At 42.2% G+C, this 18,403-nt stretch overlaps 1 protein-coding gene across 1 annotated transcript in view; it reads left to right on the top strand.

The window, feature by feature from the left end:
- The first annotated feature begins 690 nt into the window (after positions 1-690).
- The window catches only part of LOC103189158 (bromodomain and WD repeat-containing protein 1), a 43,328-nt gene continuing 25,615 nt past the window's right edge, over positions 691-18,403 (top strand). The window contains 18 exon segments of the mRNA XM_007909465.2: positions 691-995; positions 1,240-1,298; positions 1,433-1,462; positions 1,842-1,901; positions 5,287-5,437; positions 6,553-6,651; positions 6,737-6,897; positions 7,391-7,612; positions 8,641-8,741; positions 9,535-9,605; positions 10,655-10,755; positions 11,011-11,051; positions 11,555-11,653; positions 12,036-12,189; positions 13,702-13,836; positions 14,975-15,103; positions 16,135-16,360; positions 17,573-17,755. Coding sequence (XP_007907656.2) covers positions 929-995; positions 1,240-1,298; positions 1,433-1,462; positions 1,842-1,901; positions 5,287-5,437; positions 6,553-6,651; positions 6,737-6,897; positions 7,391-7,612; positions 8,641-8,741; positions 9,535-9,605; positions 10,655-10,755; positions 11,011-11,051; positions 11,555-11,653; positions 12,036-12,189; positions 13,702-13,836; positions 14,975-15,103; positions 16,135-16,360; positions 17,573-17,755 — 2,089 coding nt within the window. The 5' untranslated portion in view covers positions 691-928.

Raw genomic sequence — 18,403 nt, 5'->3', positions numbered from 1 at the left:
GTTCGGGCTACTTGTGGGCTACTTGGGGGGGAGAAGGGGCGGACAGAGTGGAGAGAAATGGCGTTCGGGCTACTTGTGGGCTACTTTGGGAGGGGGAAAGGCGGACAGAGGGGGAGAAATGGCGTTCGGGCTACTTGTGGGCTACTTTGGGGGGGGGAAGGGGCGGACAGAGGGGAGAGAAATGGCGTTCGGGCTACTTGTGGGCTACTTTGGGAGGGGGGAAGGGGCGGACAGAGTGGAGAGAAATGGCGCTCGGGCTACTTTCGCGCGACTTTTGGGCTACGCAGCGCCGGCCGGCAGGGCCACCCTGGATGTGACGTGGGAGGCGGCGCCCCAAACACTCCCTTAATGGCGGCCGAAAAAAAATGTTGACGAAAGAGAGAGTGGAGGCGGCCGGGCCCAGCCAGGCCTGAGCGAGACACGGCGGCCACAGCCACGGCGGCAGCGGCGGCAACGGCCGAGCGCCTCTCCTTTCCTTTCGACCGTCGCTTTGCACAGCCGTCATTATTGTCCTATCCGTAACCACAGGAGTAAAGGGAGGAGAAGAGGAAAGAAGGAGGAGAAGGAAGAAGAGGAAAAAGAAAAGAGGGAAACCCTCCTCCCCCCACCACCACCACCACCACCACAGCCGCCGCCGCCACACACACACACACACACACCTCTTTTAAATAGCTTTATTTTGGAAGGGAGGGAGGGAGGGAAAGGTTTTTATGTCTCGAAAAAGAAAACTCTGCAGCCTGGTGGTCGAAAGATTGCATCGTACAAGTCGGACAAAAAAAAATCATGTGTGAATGATACCGACAGCTTTTCCCCCTCTTCCCAATACATACACACACACACATATATATTAAAAAAAAAGATAGGATTTGTTTTATAGATAGATATCCAGTAAATACACATCGCACACACACATCACACACACACGTATATGTGTGTGGAAGAAACCATGGCTGAGACCACCTCTACCTCTGCTAAAGTCTCTCCGTTAGAATCAGGTAAGGAAGGAGGAAAGAAAGAAAGAAAGAAAGTAAGAAAGAAAGAAAAAAGGGGGAAAAAAAATTAAAAAAAAAAAAAAAAAATCTTTAAAATGCCCTTCATTCTGGTTTTTTTTAAAAAAAATTTAAATCTCTCTCTCGTTCCTTTTGTTTAAGGGAAAGAGAGTGGTTGGGGGGTGGGTTAAGGGAAGGAAAGGGAAAGAAAAAGCAAAAAAAAAACTTAATTTTAATGCTGTATTTCCAGAACTCTACTTCCTAATCGCTCGCCTACTCTCGGCCGGTCCTTGCCAAAAGTCCGCAGAGGTGAGTTTTGAATTATTTTACACAATTAAACATTTGGTACGTGCTTATATCAAATAAATCAATCAATCAATCTAGCATTTAGCCTCTTGCAAACCAAAACATATATTTTTTTACCCCCCCCCCCTTTTTTTTAGGTGCTGGTGCGGGAACTGGAGGAGAATGAGGTGTGTATATTTCTGGCCGGCTCCTCTGTCTGTCTGTCTGTCTGCCCATCTGTCTCTTTCTCTGTGCGTCTCTCCCTCTCTGCCCCCTTTCGCCTGCTGCTCTTATTCAGCCTCTTATGTCACTCCAATGCTATCTGATTTGACGGTGTCTTTCTCCCCCTCATAGTGCATTAATAATAATAATCCTTGCATTTGATACAGCGCCTTATGTCGTTGAGACTTCTCAAAGCGCTTCACAGAAGTGACTATCTTATTGGCAAAATAATCACAAACCTCACCCTATATTAAAAGACAACTTGTTTCTCTTCCCCCCCCCCACACACACCTCTCTTAACACTTCCTCTCCCCACCCCTTTCCCGCCCCTCCTTCCCCTCACAGCTTCTTCCAAAGCGTCTGGACTGGGAAGGCAGCGAACACCACAGGAGCTATGAAAACTTTGTGAGTGTTTATTTTATATTCACCACCGAACTGAAATACGAATGTCGGAGAGAGATGGGGTGGGAGAAAAAAAGTTGTTCGTGAATCTCTTAAAGGGGGGGGGGACGGCAAAAAAAAAGTTACTTTTATAAGGGAATTGTGGAATTATTTTTCTTCCCCCCCCCCCCCATAATAATATTTATGGAAGTGGGGAAGGTGTAATAAATGTGTTGAGGTCAGAGATAATTATTTAATCCTATGATGTATTGACGTGGTGGTGGAGGGGGGGGGGCCGGGAGGCGGGTCTGGCCTCTCCTGGCCAATCGGGACTCTTCTTTCATCACGCCTGGCCCTGAGTGCTGCTGTGTCCTGGCCTCTGATTGGCCCCTCTTAGCCTTGCGGCTGCGCATGTGCCATAGAGCTGATTGACAGCTACAGTCCTGGAGGTACCAGTGTGCAATACCACAACAACAACAACAACAAGATTCCGTTTATAGAGCGCCTTTCACGTCGGGAGGACGTCCCGAAGCGCTGGACGGTTGGGTCACGAACCCGAGCATTGGGGGGAAATGGTCAGGGTGAGGGGAGGGGAGGGAGGGAGCGAGGAGGGGGTAGAGAGTCGAGAGGGGAGCTGAAGGCACAGTCAAAGAGAAAGGTCTTGAGACCGGCCTTGAAGGAGGAAAGCGAGGAGGCGGCGAAGGCACTGGGGGATGGAGTTCCAGAGCCGAGAGGCTGAAGGCCCGGCCACCGATGGTAGGGCGGTTGGGGCGGGGGATGTGGAGCAGACCGGAGCCAGAGGAACGGTGGGTACGAGCAGGTAGATAGGGGGATAGTAGGTCGGAGAGGTAGGAGGGAGCAAGGCCGTGAATGGCGGTAGGAGGGAGCAAGGGCGTGAATGGCTGGTGCCCTGTCTCCTCTCCCCTAAAACTACATATTACAATATACTTTATATAATAGTTCTTTAACTTGCTATCACGTCGGAAGGACATCTCAAAGCGCTTCCACAGGAATTACTATGAAATGAAGTGACTGTATTTTTCAATATATAACGACAATAATAATCCTTGCATTTGATAAAGGGCTTTTCACGTCTTCTCGACGTCTCAAAGCGCTTCACAGTATATGCTGTAAAGTGAATTGACCGTATATTTGTGGACGAAACGCGGCAGCCAATTGTGCACAGCAGTCGTGGATTGAAATGATCAATGTATTATTGTTTTGGAGGGATTATCATCAGACGTGTGGAGTAAGGAAACTTGCCCAAGGTTTTGCCCTGCCTGGAATTGAACCCAAGTGTCTATACAGTCAATTCACTTTACAGTGTGTTCTGTGAAGTGCTTTGGGCGTCCTCCCGACGTGAAAAGCGCTATATCAATGCAAATGCAAGGAATATGGTGTATAATAGTGATTCTTCTATATGCCTTTCGCGTTAGTGGAATAAAGGATATGCTGTGAAGTGTACTCTGCATTTTGTGGGCGTAAATCTATTGAAGCAACTTAGTAGTGTGGTCTTGCATATTGTCGCTTGGAAGGATGCTGTTCGGATCATGAATTCTCAGAGAAAGCTGCTCACTTCCTTGCCCCATGTTTTCCCCATGCCCCTCAGTGTTTCTCTTTTTCAAATATTTGTCTTATTCAGTTTAAAAGCTGTATTGATTGGCAATCCAATTGAAACCCCAGCCTCTGATTCCTCCACTCACCCTTCTATCTGTCTTTGTGTCCCACCTTGAAACACGCCTTTGATCATCTTCCACCCTCCCCTTCGCCTGCTCAGCACTGCAAAGAACTCTGAAATTATTGAAGGGCGCTATATAAAAGTTGTTGATAATGCTTCAATCATATTTCATGATAGGTTGTTGCCATGTCCGATGTAAAAATGAAAAACAATTGCCTAATCTCTCCCTTCTAGAATTTCATATTTTTGCGACTACATTTATGCCCTCTAGTTGCCATTACGAATGTAGCAGCAATGAGGAGGGGGATGCCAGGCAGCGAGTACGATCAATGGTTTCATGGGTATTATTACCAGCCAACTGTCCTAAGTAGCTTCATGCAGAATTTCTTTAATGGAAAACTTGACGCATTCATTTTCATGTTGGCTCAGGGTTACAAAGCTGCCCCCCCCCCACCCCTCGGCCGATCTCTTGTCGTCTTACGCAGACTGATTATTTGCTGCAGATGTTAAAGCGGGTCGTTGGCACACGTTACGTCACCTCTAGCAGCTGCTTTGAACAAGGCTGCAGCTGGAAATACTGCCATAGTCTGCTTTTGGCTCAAAGAGCGGAGGAGGGAGAGGAGAAAAAAGCATCAACATTATTTTGGGAGTATACCAAAAGTGAAACTTGTTCCTAAATGATATCAAAACCCCTTTACGTTGCTGCCAATCACTTCCTCTGGTTTCAAGTGGGTTGTGAAAAGGCCAGTTTTTTTGTCTTGAGCAAATTGATGTTTGTGCAAATCCTCTTTATTTGCAAAATTTAATTGGAATCCTAAATTAAAATAGAAATGTTATAAATTCAGCCGGTGTTTGTCAGAAAGGCAAAGTAGGTGCCAACCACTACAAACTGTCAACAGAAAGGGGTCAGTGATTCATAACTCAAATAAATTGTCATACTGTGTCATGAGTATTACTGTTATTGTTAAAACTATCAAATGCAAGGATTATTATTGCTTGTACACTTTGAAACTATTAAGCCACATGTTAGTACTCTTGACAAAACTTTTTTGCTACCAGCAAATAACCGGATGCTTGAGGTAGAATGTTTATTTCACCGTGTTTACTCTGGAAGCTTAGTTTGCTAAGCACAATGAATGCCCCTGCATTACACTTAAGAGCCAGGGAATTGTTTTGCATTGTTTAAAAATTATTGGTACGCAGAGGTTAGGACACCTATAACCTCTACATATAAGCAATTTATCCAGTCCTGTAGCTCAGTGGTTAGAGCACTCGCCTTGCAAGCGAGAGACCTGGGTTCAATTCCAGGCAGAGGGCAAAACCTTGGGCAAGTTTCCTTACTCCACACAGAGCCTAATAATAATCCCTCCAAAACAAAAAAACAATAATAAATTGGTCATTTTCAATCCACGACTGTTTGTGGGACACTGCTGTGCGAAATTGGCTGCTGGGTTTCGCCCACAAATATACGGTCAATTCACTTTACAGTCTATTCTGTGAAGCGCTTTGAGACGTCTAGAAGACGTGAAAAGCACTATATCAAATGCAAGGATGATTATTATTATTTAAGATGCAAAAGAATTCCTGCGAGAGGGTAGTCAGGGTGCGAATATTGGTTGAAGCTCATTTTGTGTCCTCCAATCCCTTTGGAAGGGGCGCAAAGGTATTGAAACTTTGGCCTGCCACAACTACCTAACCTTATTCCCGATTACCTTTTTCACCTCTGTTCAGGTTTTATCAAATCAACATGTGCCTCCTGATCATCTGCTGCGGATATGCAAGAGGATTGGCACACTGCTGGATAAAGAAGTTCCTCCAAGTGTGTCAGGCGTGCAATCTCTGCTTGGTGCTGGGCGGCAGTCATTACTACGAACTGCCAAAGGTACAGATCTACTTTGACTTCTTAGATAGACCTCGATACTAGGTTTGGGTGACATTTGTTACAAATGAAAATTCCTTGCTCATTGGAAGGAGGTAGATCATGTCATGTTTGTTTACTACTAAAAGAGTGAAAATATTCTATGCAGATAAGTGGAACCAATAGATGAGGTCCCCTTTTATGTCCTAACCTCTGCATATGTTTCGCCCACAAAATATAATCCACTTAGAGACGGCTCAACGACATAAGGTGCTACATCAGATGCAAAGATTATTATATAAGCAATTCAAGAAATGCATAAGAAGTCCATAGTTCTTAATTTTAATGCAGTGTCATGCTGCTTAACAATCTGACTTGTCCTGGCTTGCCTACCAGCATACGATTCTTTAACTGAGAAAGTAAGGTCTGGTACCCTGGTGATTCATTTGCATATGTCAGCAAGATGTATTCCCATTGAATTAAAATTCTGTATAAAATTGACAATGTATTCAAAAATTGTCCTTATCTTCATAAAGCACGTTTGGGCCATTAAAGTGTTGTTTTTCTCAATTTACCTTTGAAGGGAGGAAGATAAATGGAAATTGGTTTTATTAAACATTATAAAATGTTAAGCTCCACTTTATGCTCTGATTGTTCTTTTGAGGCATGTTGTGAAATAGTGTCTGGTCAATGGACTTGTGAAGCAAGTGTGAAATTGTCTCATGTGAGTGATGCTGACGATTACCTAATGCGATTCCCCTGAAATGAAAAGAAACTGCACACTATTTGTAGAAGATTCTTCCGTGCAGTTAAACTTACACCTGAAAAAATTAATTTGATCTAATTTGGTTTCCTTCACAGTCATTTTTGATAATGTCAGTGTTTCAGACAGTTTTTTTTCCCCATCCAATCCCACAAAAAAGCTCAGCATTCCCAGCTGGACCTATGAACAGGAAAAACTAGATTAATAATAATATAATCCTTGCATTTGATATAGTGCCTTATCAGTCTGAGACGTCTCAATGCGCTTCATGCAATATACTGTAAAGTGTAGTGACTATATTTTGTGGGTGAAACCAAATACAGGAGTTGCTGTCCCTCTAGACTTTAAACTGGATTTATTTGTTTCTTGATTTCAGATTGCAAGCAAGTCATATGGAGAGGCTCTGCGTTTGCAGCTCTTCATAGAGGAAGACCGCCTGAAACGCCCATCACTTATGGGAGCTCACCCAGTGTTGGTAAGTCTGAGGTCCCTGCAGTCTTGCGGTAAACGCACCCACTGTATTTTACCAGCCCTCACCTTTGTGGATATTCTCATTGCAGTGGAAATCATCCGCGGCAGACAGATGACAGGATATGGACGTTTTAGTTCTATTTTCCCTTCTGGTACCTATCAACATATCAAGATGCACAGGAGGATTCTTGGACATCTGTCTTCTGTGTACTGTGTTGCTTTTGATCGCACTGGATGCAGGATTTTTACTGTAAGTAGCAGTTTTTTTATATAATGGGTTAAACCACTTTGAATCAGAGGCCCCGGTCACTTAAAATCAAACAAGCAGTGAAGGAATATGGTGTCCCATCGTACAGCTGTATCATTTCCACTGAGTGAGGCCGTGAGAAAATGTTGTAGATCTAATTTCTACCATGACTCGCTTCCATACGTGGAACTTGCAGAAGGGGAGAAGGGAAAGGGACCTAAAGTGTGGTCACATAGATGGGTTTTCTGACTGACTGAAGGAGGGAGTGAGTCGGAGGGACCTGGGCTGGAGTTCTGGAGAGTGGGGGTTCTGATAAGTGGTATTTACTGTGGTTGGGCTCAGAGGCGTTTATATGGTAGAATATTAAACATTGAAAAGTTAATTTGAATTAATAACATGAAACAACTTCTCTGTCTTTAACGCTCACCGAAAATGTACCCTGGGTGATGTTCCAAAAATTTTAAAGCAGCATTTTGATAGAACAGTTATGTTCCAGGGTTCTGATGACTGTCTGGTGAAGATCTGGGCTACACGTAATGGTCGATTACTCTCCACACTGCGGGGGCATTCCACTGAGATCTCTGACATGGCTGTGAATTTTGAGAACACATTGCTAGCTGCTGGCAGCTGTGATAAACTTATCCGCGTTTGGTGCTTGAAAACATGTGCTCCTATAGCTGTGCTGCAGGGACACACTGGATCTATTACTTCCCTACAGGTAAGGTTTGTATTTTTACAGAAAGTAATGGTGATTGAATTGTGGACTTTCTAGATCAGTGTGGCTTAACTTCATACTGGGCAGTTGCTTTACCTAATGAGACATAAGGTGTGAATATAATTTGTATGATGCGCATTCCCTTTTGTAAAATTACGTGAGTGAATTCTCATGTTGGAGAATTGTTTTTGTTCAGCGCCAATGTCACCTGCCCTTCCCCTTTCTCCCGTGCTAGGCATCCATAATAATAATCCATAATAATAATCCCTCCAAAACCAAAAGCAATAATAAATTGGTCATTTTCAATCTGCGATGGTTTTGTGGGACATTGCTGTGCGCAATTGGCTGCCGCGTTCGCCCACAAATATACAGTCAATTCACTTTACAGTGTGTTCTGTGAAGCGCTTTGGACGTCCTCCCGACTTGAAAAGCGCTATATCAAATGCAAGGATTATTATTATTATCCAACCCCGCCATCATAAAGCGCTCTGGGACATTATTCTGTTTAAAGGCCAGTTTTTGTTGCTCTATATTCCTGTCACAAATGTTGGTTTTGACAGTTGCTCACTTACGTACTGTAACAAGAAGTTGCTAAGTGCGCAGTTGTGGTAAATGAGATAATAAAGTGAGATGGAGTCCTGTAGCATATTGGTTGGAGCATTCACCTTCCAGACAGGAGGACCTGGATTCGATTCACAGACAGGCAAAACCTTAAGCAAGTTTCCTTGCTCCACGCTCCTCTGTTTGCCTAGCAGTAAGTAGGAACCCGTTTATTTGTTGATTGGTGGATTTACTTTCCGGGGGAAAAATCCTTCCAAAAAATAAATAAAAAATAATAATTTGGTCACTCAATTCACGACTGTTTATGGGACACTGCTGTGTGCAATTCGCCCACAAAATATAGTCAATTTACTTTAAGCTGTGAAGTGCTTTGAGATGTCTCAATGATGGGATAAGGCGCTATATCAAATGCAAGGATTATTGTTATTAAGAAGAATGTTAATGCAACGTTGTTTGTTTGTTTGTTTCAGTTTAGTCCTATGAATAAAGGTTCAGTGCGTTACATGGCATCCACAGGATCTGATGGGAGTGTCTGCCTTTGGCAGTGGGATCCAGAGAGCTTGAAGTTCAAGTAAGTTTTGGTTAAATTAAAAACTTGATTGCAGCAAATGAAATTAAATAATTTTAAATGAAAATGGGGTCATTTTAAATGAAAATGGTTCAGTCATTTCCCCTCAATGCTGATGTGAAATTTGAAAAATTCGCAATTTGATGTGAGATTTACACATGTTTTACACTGAGTATGAGGATAATAAACACAGAAGTCCCTGGGAACACGCAGCAGATCAGGCAGCACCTATGAAGAGAGGAAAATGAGTTAACGTTTCAGGTCTATGAACTGTCGAAAGGTCGTAGACCTGAAACGTTAACTAAAACATTAATTGCTGTGTTTATATCAGGTCTCCAGCATCTGCAGTACTTTGCTTTTTGTTTATGAGGTTTATTGTGATAAATTGTTCAAACGGGTATACTGTGTCAATAACCGTTGTTGCATACATATTGTCACTGACGTTGCTGCCTGCATGCTGTGTGCAGGAAACACTGTTAAGCTTACTTTGTGAGATTTATGGGATGTTCGCATTGAGAGACTGAAAGGCTGGTGTGAGACTTGATCGAAAATGGAAAATGTAGAAAAAGGATGCAATGCAAAGTGTGTTGGTAAAAGTAACTTTTGAATGTAAAAATATTTTTTATACGTACGGTTTACGTGACTTGATGCGTGTGTATGTGTACATTTACAGTCAAATTTTAAATTTGGTTATATTCAAGCCTTGGAAAATAAAATACTATAATATATTAAGTGTTTTACTTTTTAGTTAAACATCTTTTTTGTGTCCTTTCTTGAAACCTTCTCTTTCATCAAGCAATCAGCCATTGAAGTTCACAGAACGGTCTCGGCCAGGAGTTCCAATGATCTGTTCTTCATTTAGTGTTGGTAAGGGGCTGAAAATATTGCTGTGTCTGATATTGAATCTTTTTTGAGTTGAAAAGTTTAACGTTTAACCTGTTTTTAGTTATTTTTCATAAAGTCCATAAGGGAAGGAGTTCTTCAGATGAGATGTTAAACCAAGACCCTGTCTGCCTGTTCAGGTGGATGCTAAAGATCCCATGGCACTATTCGATGAGAGAAAGGAGTTTCTCCTGGTTTCCTGGCCAGCAATCCCCCAATAAAATTGGTCATTCATTTCATGGCTGTCTGTGCAGCATTGCTACGCACAGCTTGGCTGCTGTATTCACCTACAAAGTACATTGTAATTCCAACTTTCTAGTAATTCCCGTGAACCACTTTCCTCCCAATGTGAAAGGCGCTATACCAAATGTAAGGATTGTTTTTAAGTATAAGCGCAACATCTACTGCTGAATTTATATAAAGGCAAATTGCACAAGTTGACACCCTGGGGGCAGGATATCATTTGTACTTACTGGGCTAGGCACACCAGGAAGGGTCAGTCCTCTCCAGCTGTTAAATGAACTGATTGTGAGTGCCTTAGTGTTTCATGGTAGTGAGGGAAACAAAATCATTCTTTCTGTTCCTAAATCATTATCCAATCACTCTTGCAGGAAAGAATTGTGCATATTAGGGACTGTACTGTGCTCTTGTAATGCTTGCCTGTAAAGCTGAACAGTCTGGCAATAGTCAATCTAGGTTCGTACATGAAGAATCACTCCCTATTTGGTGTCATCAGCAAACCTAGAAATTGTGCCTCTTTTACCATGTTATACAGATTATTTAAATGGTCCAGGCTCATGGACTATCATTTACCTTTCTCCATACAGTATACTTACCATGTACTTCACTCTGTTTGCTATCCTTTAACCAACTTTCTATACAAGTTGTTGTCTTACCATTAAAATCGTGTGTTTTTTTTGTAACAAATCACTTTTAAATTTGTTGATGACGGCCAATTACTATAAATAAAATCAGCAATTAGTTGAGGCAGTGGTGGCCTACTGAAGTCTTCTAAAATGTTCTTTCTTTTGAAGGTGGCATGTTCCTAGCGACCGGCAGCAGTGATCACGTGATTAGGATTTATTACTTTGGATCTGGAACTGCTGAGAAGATTTCTGAATTGGAATCTCATATGGTAAATACTTCAACTGGCTTATTATCCATATTGACCTGTCCGGATCAACAACGTGATAAGGCGCTTTATCAAACATTATTATTAAGAGTGGTCCTATGCCAGTCATTCCTTCTGTTTCTGTCGCTTGCCCAAAATGAGCATGGTCAAAGGAGAAAGCATATTGTATTTGAATTGTATAATTTCAAACATCTACAAAGCTTGTATCTTCATACAATATTTGTTTCTTAACAGTTCACATTGTTTTTGTTCTTGTAGGATAAAGTGGACAGTATTCAGTTTTCCAACAATGGTGACAGGTAAATATTTAATCTCTAGCTTATGTCTTGAGAGAATATGGGTGCCTTCTAAACCTTCTTCCAATGTATATTTCATCACTTGCCTGTCTCTAACCCTCCAGCCATGTAACTTATACTTGTGCATAAAGTGGGACACTGCTGTGCGCAATTGGCTGCCGCTTTTCGCCCACAGAATACACTAATATATTCTGTGAAGCGCTTTGAGGCGTCTCAACGACGTGATAAGGTGCTATATCAAATGCAAGGATTATTATTATAAAACGCACAATTGTCTACTGTCTTTCCTCAACTAGATTTTCATAATCTTTGCTCACTTTAACTTTGTATTTTTTCTAGACATTCAAATGTTGCTGTTCAATTCTAATTGTGGCTATATTTTGCCTATGAGACTTTTGTCACACCATACAAGTTATTCTTTCGATACACAAAAGGGATGAAACACTTGTGTGGAAAGCTCAAGCCTCCACCCTCAAAACAACGTTGTCAATGTTTCCTTTACACAGACTTGTCAGTGGGAGCAGAGATGGAACAGCACGGATCTGGAGGTTCCAGTTCCAAGAGTGGAAAAGCATCTTGCTGGACATGAGTACAAAATTACCAGGGTAAGATTAGGATTGTTTGTATGTGTTTTTCTTGTCATCTTAAATGGTCGATTGGCGGATTGCTTTCCGGGGGGGTAATAATCCAAATAATAAAAAATAATAATTTGGTGGCACAATCCACGACTGTTTGTTGGATACTGCTGTCTGCAATTGGCTGCCGCGTTTCGTCCACAAAATACAGTCAATTCACTTTACAGTATGTCCTGTGAAGCACTTTGAGACGTCTCAACGAGGCTATCTCAAATGCAAATATTATTATTCTTATTTCTTTTAGCCTTGGGTTATAATTGTGTCCTAACTTGGATTGATGTGTGCACTTTGTATCCTTTCTGCTTTGCGGCCATTCCTAAAGAGTGATTGCTGTTTACTGTTGATTCTTTAGAAACGGCTTGTGTCCAGAGGATGATACGGTAGCAAAGCCAAAAGTGACAATGGTAGCATGGGACTGTCATGACAATACTGTCATCACTGCTGTGAATAATCATGCATTAAAGGTCTGGAATTCCTACACCGGCCAATTGCTTCACATCCTTACTGTAAGTAGCATCAACATCTATCACAGTCGTGATTGTAATATGAGGTTGCATCTTGTGGTATTAAAAAAAATTCCCAAATTGACTTAACCTCACTGTACTGAAAAACACTGGTAAACCACAATAATCGTAGAATCTTACAGCACAGAAGGAGGCCGTTTGGCCCATCGTGCCTGTACCGGCTCTTTGAAAGAGCTTTCCAACTAGTCCCACTTCCCCGCTGTTAATCCATAATTTTGCAAATATTTCCTTATCAAATACCTATCGAATTCCCTTTTTAAAGCTACTATCGAATTGCTTCCTCACCCTTTCAGGCAGTGCATTCCAGACCATAACAACTCTCTGGGTAAATACATTTTTTTCCTCGTCTGGTTCTTTTGTCATTTATCTGAAATCTGTATCCTCTGGTTACCGACCCACCCTTCTTGATTCTTAAGGAGAACGATCCCAGCCTCTCCAGTCTCTTCACATAACTGACACCCTGTGCAATTCGATCCACAATTCCTCCCTCCACAAATACTTGGGACCTGAGGGGGGCAAATCTTCTTGTACCTTTCCTTGAAGATCTTTACGTTCCTACAAGTTGAAGAAGAGCATGGTCTCTTAACACTGAGAATTTGTGGACAATAGACTGGGATACTTCTGTTAACATTAAACTCCTGTCAGATTCCCTAAAGTCAAGCTCCGAAGTCTCCCTGTGCTATTTTCCTTTTCTAACTTTCTCCCTTTTTCTGAAGGTGCTGACTTCTGCTTGGCTTATGACCTCAAGAGCATTGCCTAAGTGGCTCCATTTTTACTTTTACATCAAGTGTTGCCAGGGCTATAGGGTTAGGGAATGATCATGGCTGAGCCATCTGATGGTAGTGCTTTATGTCCAAGTGACTGGGTAGTGAGCAATTGTAGGAACTGTTGATTTTTCATTTTCTTTCTCCATAGCCCAGAGTCACACAAGTCACAGTTGACGTCAGCTAGCCTGGGGATCCAACCTGGAATTGGCTGTTTTAATCCAGTTGATGGCTTTCAGCAACTGAGTCTTTAAATACTGACCCTTTGGTGCTCCTTCCCACAGTCCCTTTGCCTCGCCTACTCCCTTGCGTCCTTCAAGGCCTGTCTCAAGATCTTCCTCTTCGACCGCACCTCCGGTCACTCCCCTACCCCCGCCCTCCATTCCTGCTTATCCCAACCCTCAGCTTGGGTGCAAATCCTTGAATGTCCAGCGCCTTGAGACGTCCTCCCGACGTGAAATGTAATTTGTTTGTTATTGTTAACCCTCTAGCCTTGTTATGGCACAGAAAAGAAATGTGTCCATTGTTTGACTGCATAAATGGGCATGAATGAAACTAGTTGTAAAAAGCTGGGCAGTTTCAGCCATACAGTCAGTCAGCACCAGGTGTGGAGTACAGCCCGTGTATATGATTGCTCTGGATGACTCAGTTCAGAGATGTCAGGAAGCCTGCCTTATTCTGTTTCAATTGTATTCTGATTTGTTAAAATCCTTTTTGGTTACAATCTCAGGGCCATGAAGATGAAGTGTTTGTTTTGGAGCCACATCCATTTGACTCGAGAATTATTTTGTCTGCAGGCCATGATGGCAATATCTTTATTTGGGATGTTACTAAAGGCACTAAATCTCACCATTACTTCAACATGGTAAGTAAACAAAAAAAGCATCAGTGTTGATGTATCCTTCTCCCGGACAGAAAAGCTCAAGCATGTTCACATAAATGGGATTTGAAGCGCTTTGAGACGTCGAGAAGATGTGAAAAGCGCTATATCAAATGCAAGGATTATTATTTATTTATTATTGTGCATTTCAAGTCGACTTATAAAGCACAAATCCATTTTTATAGGCCTTTCTTTGTGTGAAGCATCCTTCGGATTGAGCTCCCCTCTGCCCTGCTCAGGTGGATGTTAAAGATCCCATGGCACTGTTCAAAAAGAGCAGGGAGTTTCTTTCTCCCGGTGTCCTGGCTGATAAACTCCAGATAAAATCGGTCACTCCACTCTACAGCTGTTTGTAGGACATTGCCATGCACAATTGCGTTCCCGTGTTTGCCTACAAATACACAGTATTCCCTTTCACAATGGATCCTGTGCAGCGCTTTTGAGACGTCCTTTCGATGATGTACCAAATACGCCGATGATTATAAAATGCAAAATACTGTAGATGCTGGAAATCTGAAACAAAAACAGAGATCGCTGGGAACGCTTAGCAGGTCAAAGGGGTCATGGACCAGAAATGTTGACTCACTTTTCTCCATACGTCCTGCCTGATCTGCTGAGTGTTCCCAGCGATCTCTCTTTAATACAAGGATTATTATTATTTCATTTTATGCTTTCAGCTATTCTTTTGCAGTTTCTTTGGGTGATACATGAAATTGTTTTTACAACGTTTGATTTGTGTTAACAATTCTTTCCTCTGCTTTGTTCTGTAAAGCTTTAATAATTTAGCTGGATTTGCGCCGTATGGCCTGATGACAGGTTAACCATTGTCATTTCTGCAGATATTGTAGTGTAGCACTACGTAGCTGAGTATAGACTATTAAGTAAGTCATAAATAAGTACAGCTGTGTCAGTTTCTTGAGACAGCTATTGTACCTATAAGTGTAGCTCAGGGAGAACTGTCTTGCCTATGATTTACGTTAAAACATTTCAGTTGAAAAGAAAACTTGGACACTTTAGAACAAAAGTTTTGCTTGTGTTCAATGGTGAGATTTCTTTACTGAATTGTGAATCCCACTGTTTGGATGTAAAGGTGTTTCTAACTGAAAGCTTTCTGCTTCTCCAGATTGAAGGCCAAGGTCATGGCGCTGTATTTGACTGCAAGTTCTCACCAGATGGCCAGCACTTTTCCTGCACAGATTCCCATGGACATTTGCTGATATTTGGGTTTGGCTGCAGCAAAACATATGAAAAGGTAGGTCTTTTAAACACTTGGGTCCATTTCAACTTGTGTACACAAGAACAACAAATCACACTTGTATAGCGCCGAAGGCGCGGTCGAACAGGAGGGTCTTCAGATGGGCCTTGAAGGAGGCAAGGGAGGGGGCTGGGCAAATGGACTGTGGGATGGAGTTCCAAAGGGTGAGGGCAGAAAGGCTGAAGGCCCAACCGCTGCTGGGGAAATGAAGCAAACCAAAGCCCGTTGAGAGTTCGGTATGGAAGGTACAAGTTTCTGCAGCTAGTGGGGGAAAAGTAAATAAGATGTGTGCATGTGTATTGGGTCTAACGTTAACCACTCCGTTGAAGTCTTGAACCAAGGTGTAGTCAGAAAAGACCCGCTTGTTCTATTTGGCCCAAATTTTAAATTTGGTACCGTGAACAGAAGCACCAAAGTCACTTGTATTTTATATTTTGAATATCGTTTTACTTAAGGCAGAAAGACATAATTTTGCAAAAGTTCAATAAGCAGTTATAGTAGACAGGGTTATGACAGACCGTAGTGGCTTTTATGCTCATGGATAGTAATGACAATGTTAAAGTTCATAAGCAGTTGGCGGAGATCTCTTGCTTTTCCTCGGACTGAATGCTGGGGATGCCCAACTCTTGACTGAACAAAGTCAGGCTTAGCTATATCTCTTTCATCATTGTCCTTTTTAATAACACTGAGATGGTCCGTGTGAATGTTCATGTTAAACAGGCTGGGACCGTCCTTGGGTTTGGATACCCATGAGCTGGTTCTAATTAAAACATACCAACAATTTATACCAACAATTAACAAGGGACCTTGCAGCTGTGATGAACCCACTTCATACTTTTGAACCAATTTAACTCTTCAAGGCAGAACATACTGACAATTGGCTGCTGCATTTCACCCACAAAATACACAATCGATTCACTTTGTAGTATATTCTGTGAAGCGATTTGAGACCGCTCAACAACATGAGGCGCTATATCAAATGTGGGGATTATTATATTTTCCCATAAGATTTCCCATCTTTTTGTTAGATTCCAGAGCAGATGTTTTTCCACACCGACTATCGGCCGCTCATTCGTGATGCAAACAACTTTGTTCTGGATGAGCAGACTCAACAAGCTCCCCATCTCATGCCTCCTCCATTCCTGGTGGATGTGGATGGAAACCCTCATCCTACAAAATACCAGCGGCTGGTACCAGGGCGTGAAAATTGTCTTGATGAGCAACTTATACCGCAGCTGGGATATGTGGCAATGAGTAAGTGAAGTCCTGTAGTATATTGGTTATAGCACTCGTCTCACAAGCGAAAGGGCCTGGGTTTGATTCCTGGGCGAGGCGAAACCTTACTCCTATCCTCACGCAGTTTCCTTACTCCTACATACCTATATTTGCCTAGCAGTAAGTATGAACCTGAATGTTAGTCGGTGGGTGGATCGCTTTTCCGAGGCTAATAATTTCTCCAAAAATAATAATGATAATTTGGTAACTGCTTTGTGTAATTGGCCGCTGTGTTTCGTCCACAAAATATACAGTTGATTCACTTTACACTATGTTCTGTGAAGTGCTTTGAGATGTTTCAATGATATAATAAGGTGCTAAATCAAATGCAAGGATTATTAATATTATTTTCTCCTAATGTTCTAATTCAGTTCAGAAAATGTGGGCTGCAGAAATATTAATGTTAAACCAGTGGGTTAGGCCGTGTGTCAGTTGGATTTTTGGGGGGTGTAGACAAATTGACTTGACACCACGTTACTTTCAAATATAAGTTTTATTAAAGTTTGAACAGACAGATCAGCTATACTGTATCCCTTATACAGATATACTAAGCAACAGACAGAATCAAAATGATATTACCCACTACTACTCCTCTTTCACTGTTAATGGTCACTTTCTTACTGGGGGTAAATACCCTCACCCCTATACATATATGTAGATACAGTAGAATCAATATCGATTCCACTGGGAAGTGCACTGACCCTCTAGACAACTACCAACTACATCTTTAACGTGTTTCTAACTCCACCTCCCCTCATCACAGAGATAGCCCCCACTATTTACAGGCTGTTTTACTCAGAGACAGATATGGGCAGCCTTCCATAGCCTATTTGTTTCTCAGTCTTGCGCTAGGCAGGTGTCTGAGACTGCAGCCTTTTCTTTCTGTGGTCCATTGTTCTTACAGTTATGGCTCAAGGACCCGATTGCTCATTATCTCAGGAGTGAACACCTTCCCAGGAAAATATTAAATCTAATCAGAAGCTAACTCAACCCAACCAGCAAAGCTACTTTTAACCATTCAACTATCAAACCTTCTGGAACATTCGGTTGCTGTTTGAAATATACCGAAGCACCTTGAGGTGATAGTCGGTATATTTCAACAGGTGACATGAACTCTCCTGGAGTAGCTTGTATCTCTTTGAGGATTCAATAATCTTATGAAGTGGCTGATGTGTATGTGGCATTTTATAGGTGATGGTGAGGTTGTGGAGCAAGTGATTGGGCAGCAGACGAATGAGCAGGATGAGCAGAGCATTGAGCACAGTGTTCTGGATGGCATCATCCGAAATTTACAACAGGAACACGACCACCGGGTGGGAACAGAACAAGGTGGACTCAACAGCCCGCACAGCAGGATAGGCACTCCTGCAAGAGGTAAGATGTAGTTTAAAATCGCCTCTGCATATTTCAACCAGGGTGGTCCAACTTTTGGCTGCTAAGAGCTGATTGCCCTATTTGAAAAACATGGGTGGGAATCATATAAGCAACATTTTTGTGTTTCCCTTCCAATAATGTAACATTTACGGGTTATGGAGGGAGGGTAGGGATGAAATTGGCCCACGGATGGAATGTGGCCTGCAGGCTGCCAGTGGGACCACCCTGATTTATGCAATTTCACTAGCTGCACCAGCATATTTTTTATAGAAAGGCATTTTTAAAAAAAAAAATTTTTTTTTTTGCTGAATAGGGCGTTTTAATATTGTACGCTTCTGACAATTTGAACACTTCAAATCCGGAAGTCGCCAAGAACTCTGTGTAGTACATAATGTAATGTACGAATTTGGAACAATGAGGGTTTCTAATGCTGAAAATTGTTCAATACTTTGTCACTGAGGCACGTCTCAAAACGTACGTCTTTGACCACACTTTCGGTCATCATTCCTCTCCTCACCCCGAGCTCGGCTGCCCGATCTCCACTGTGAATAACATCAAGTTACATTTGAATAGGCCCTTTCACGTCAGGAGAATGTTCCAAGGCACTGGACAGGCAGGATTTGGACCTGAGCTAGGGGTTGGAGGGTG

This window comes from Callorhinchus milii, unplaced genomic scaffold, assembly GCF_018977255.1.
Source record: "Callorhinchus milii isolate IMCB2004 unplaced genomic scaffold, IMCB_Cmil_1.0 Scaffold4, whole genome shotgun sequence".
Lineage (NCBI taxonomy): Eukaryota > Metazoa > Chordata > Chondrichthyes > Chimaeriformes > Callorhinchidae > Callorhinchus > Callorhinchus milii.
This window is presented reverse-complemented; position numbering and strand designations above follow the sequence as displayed.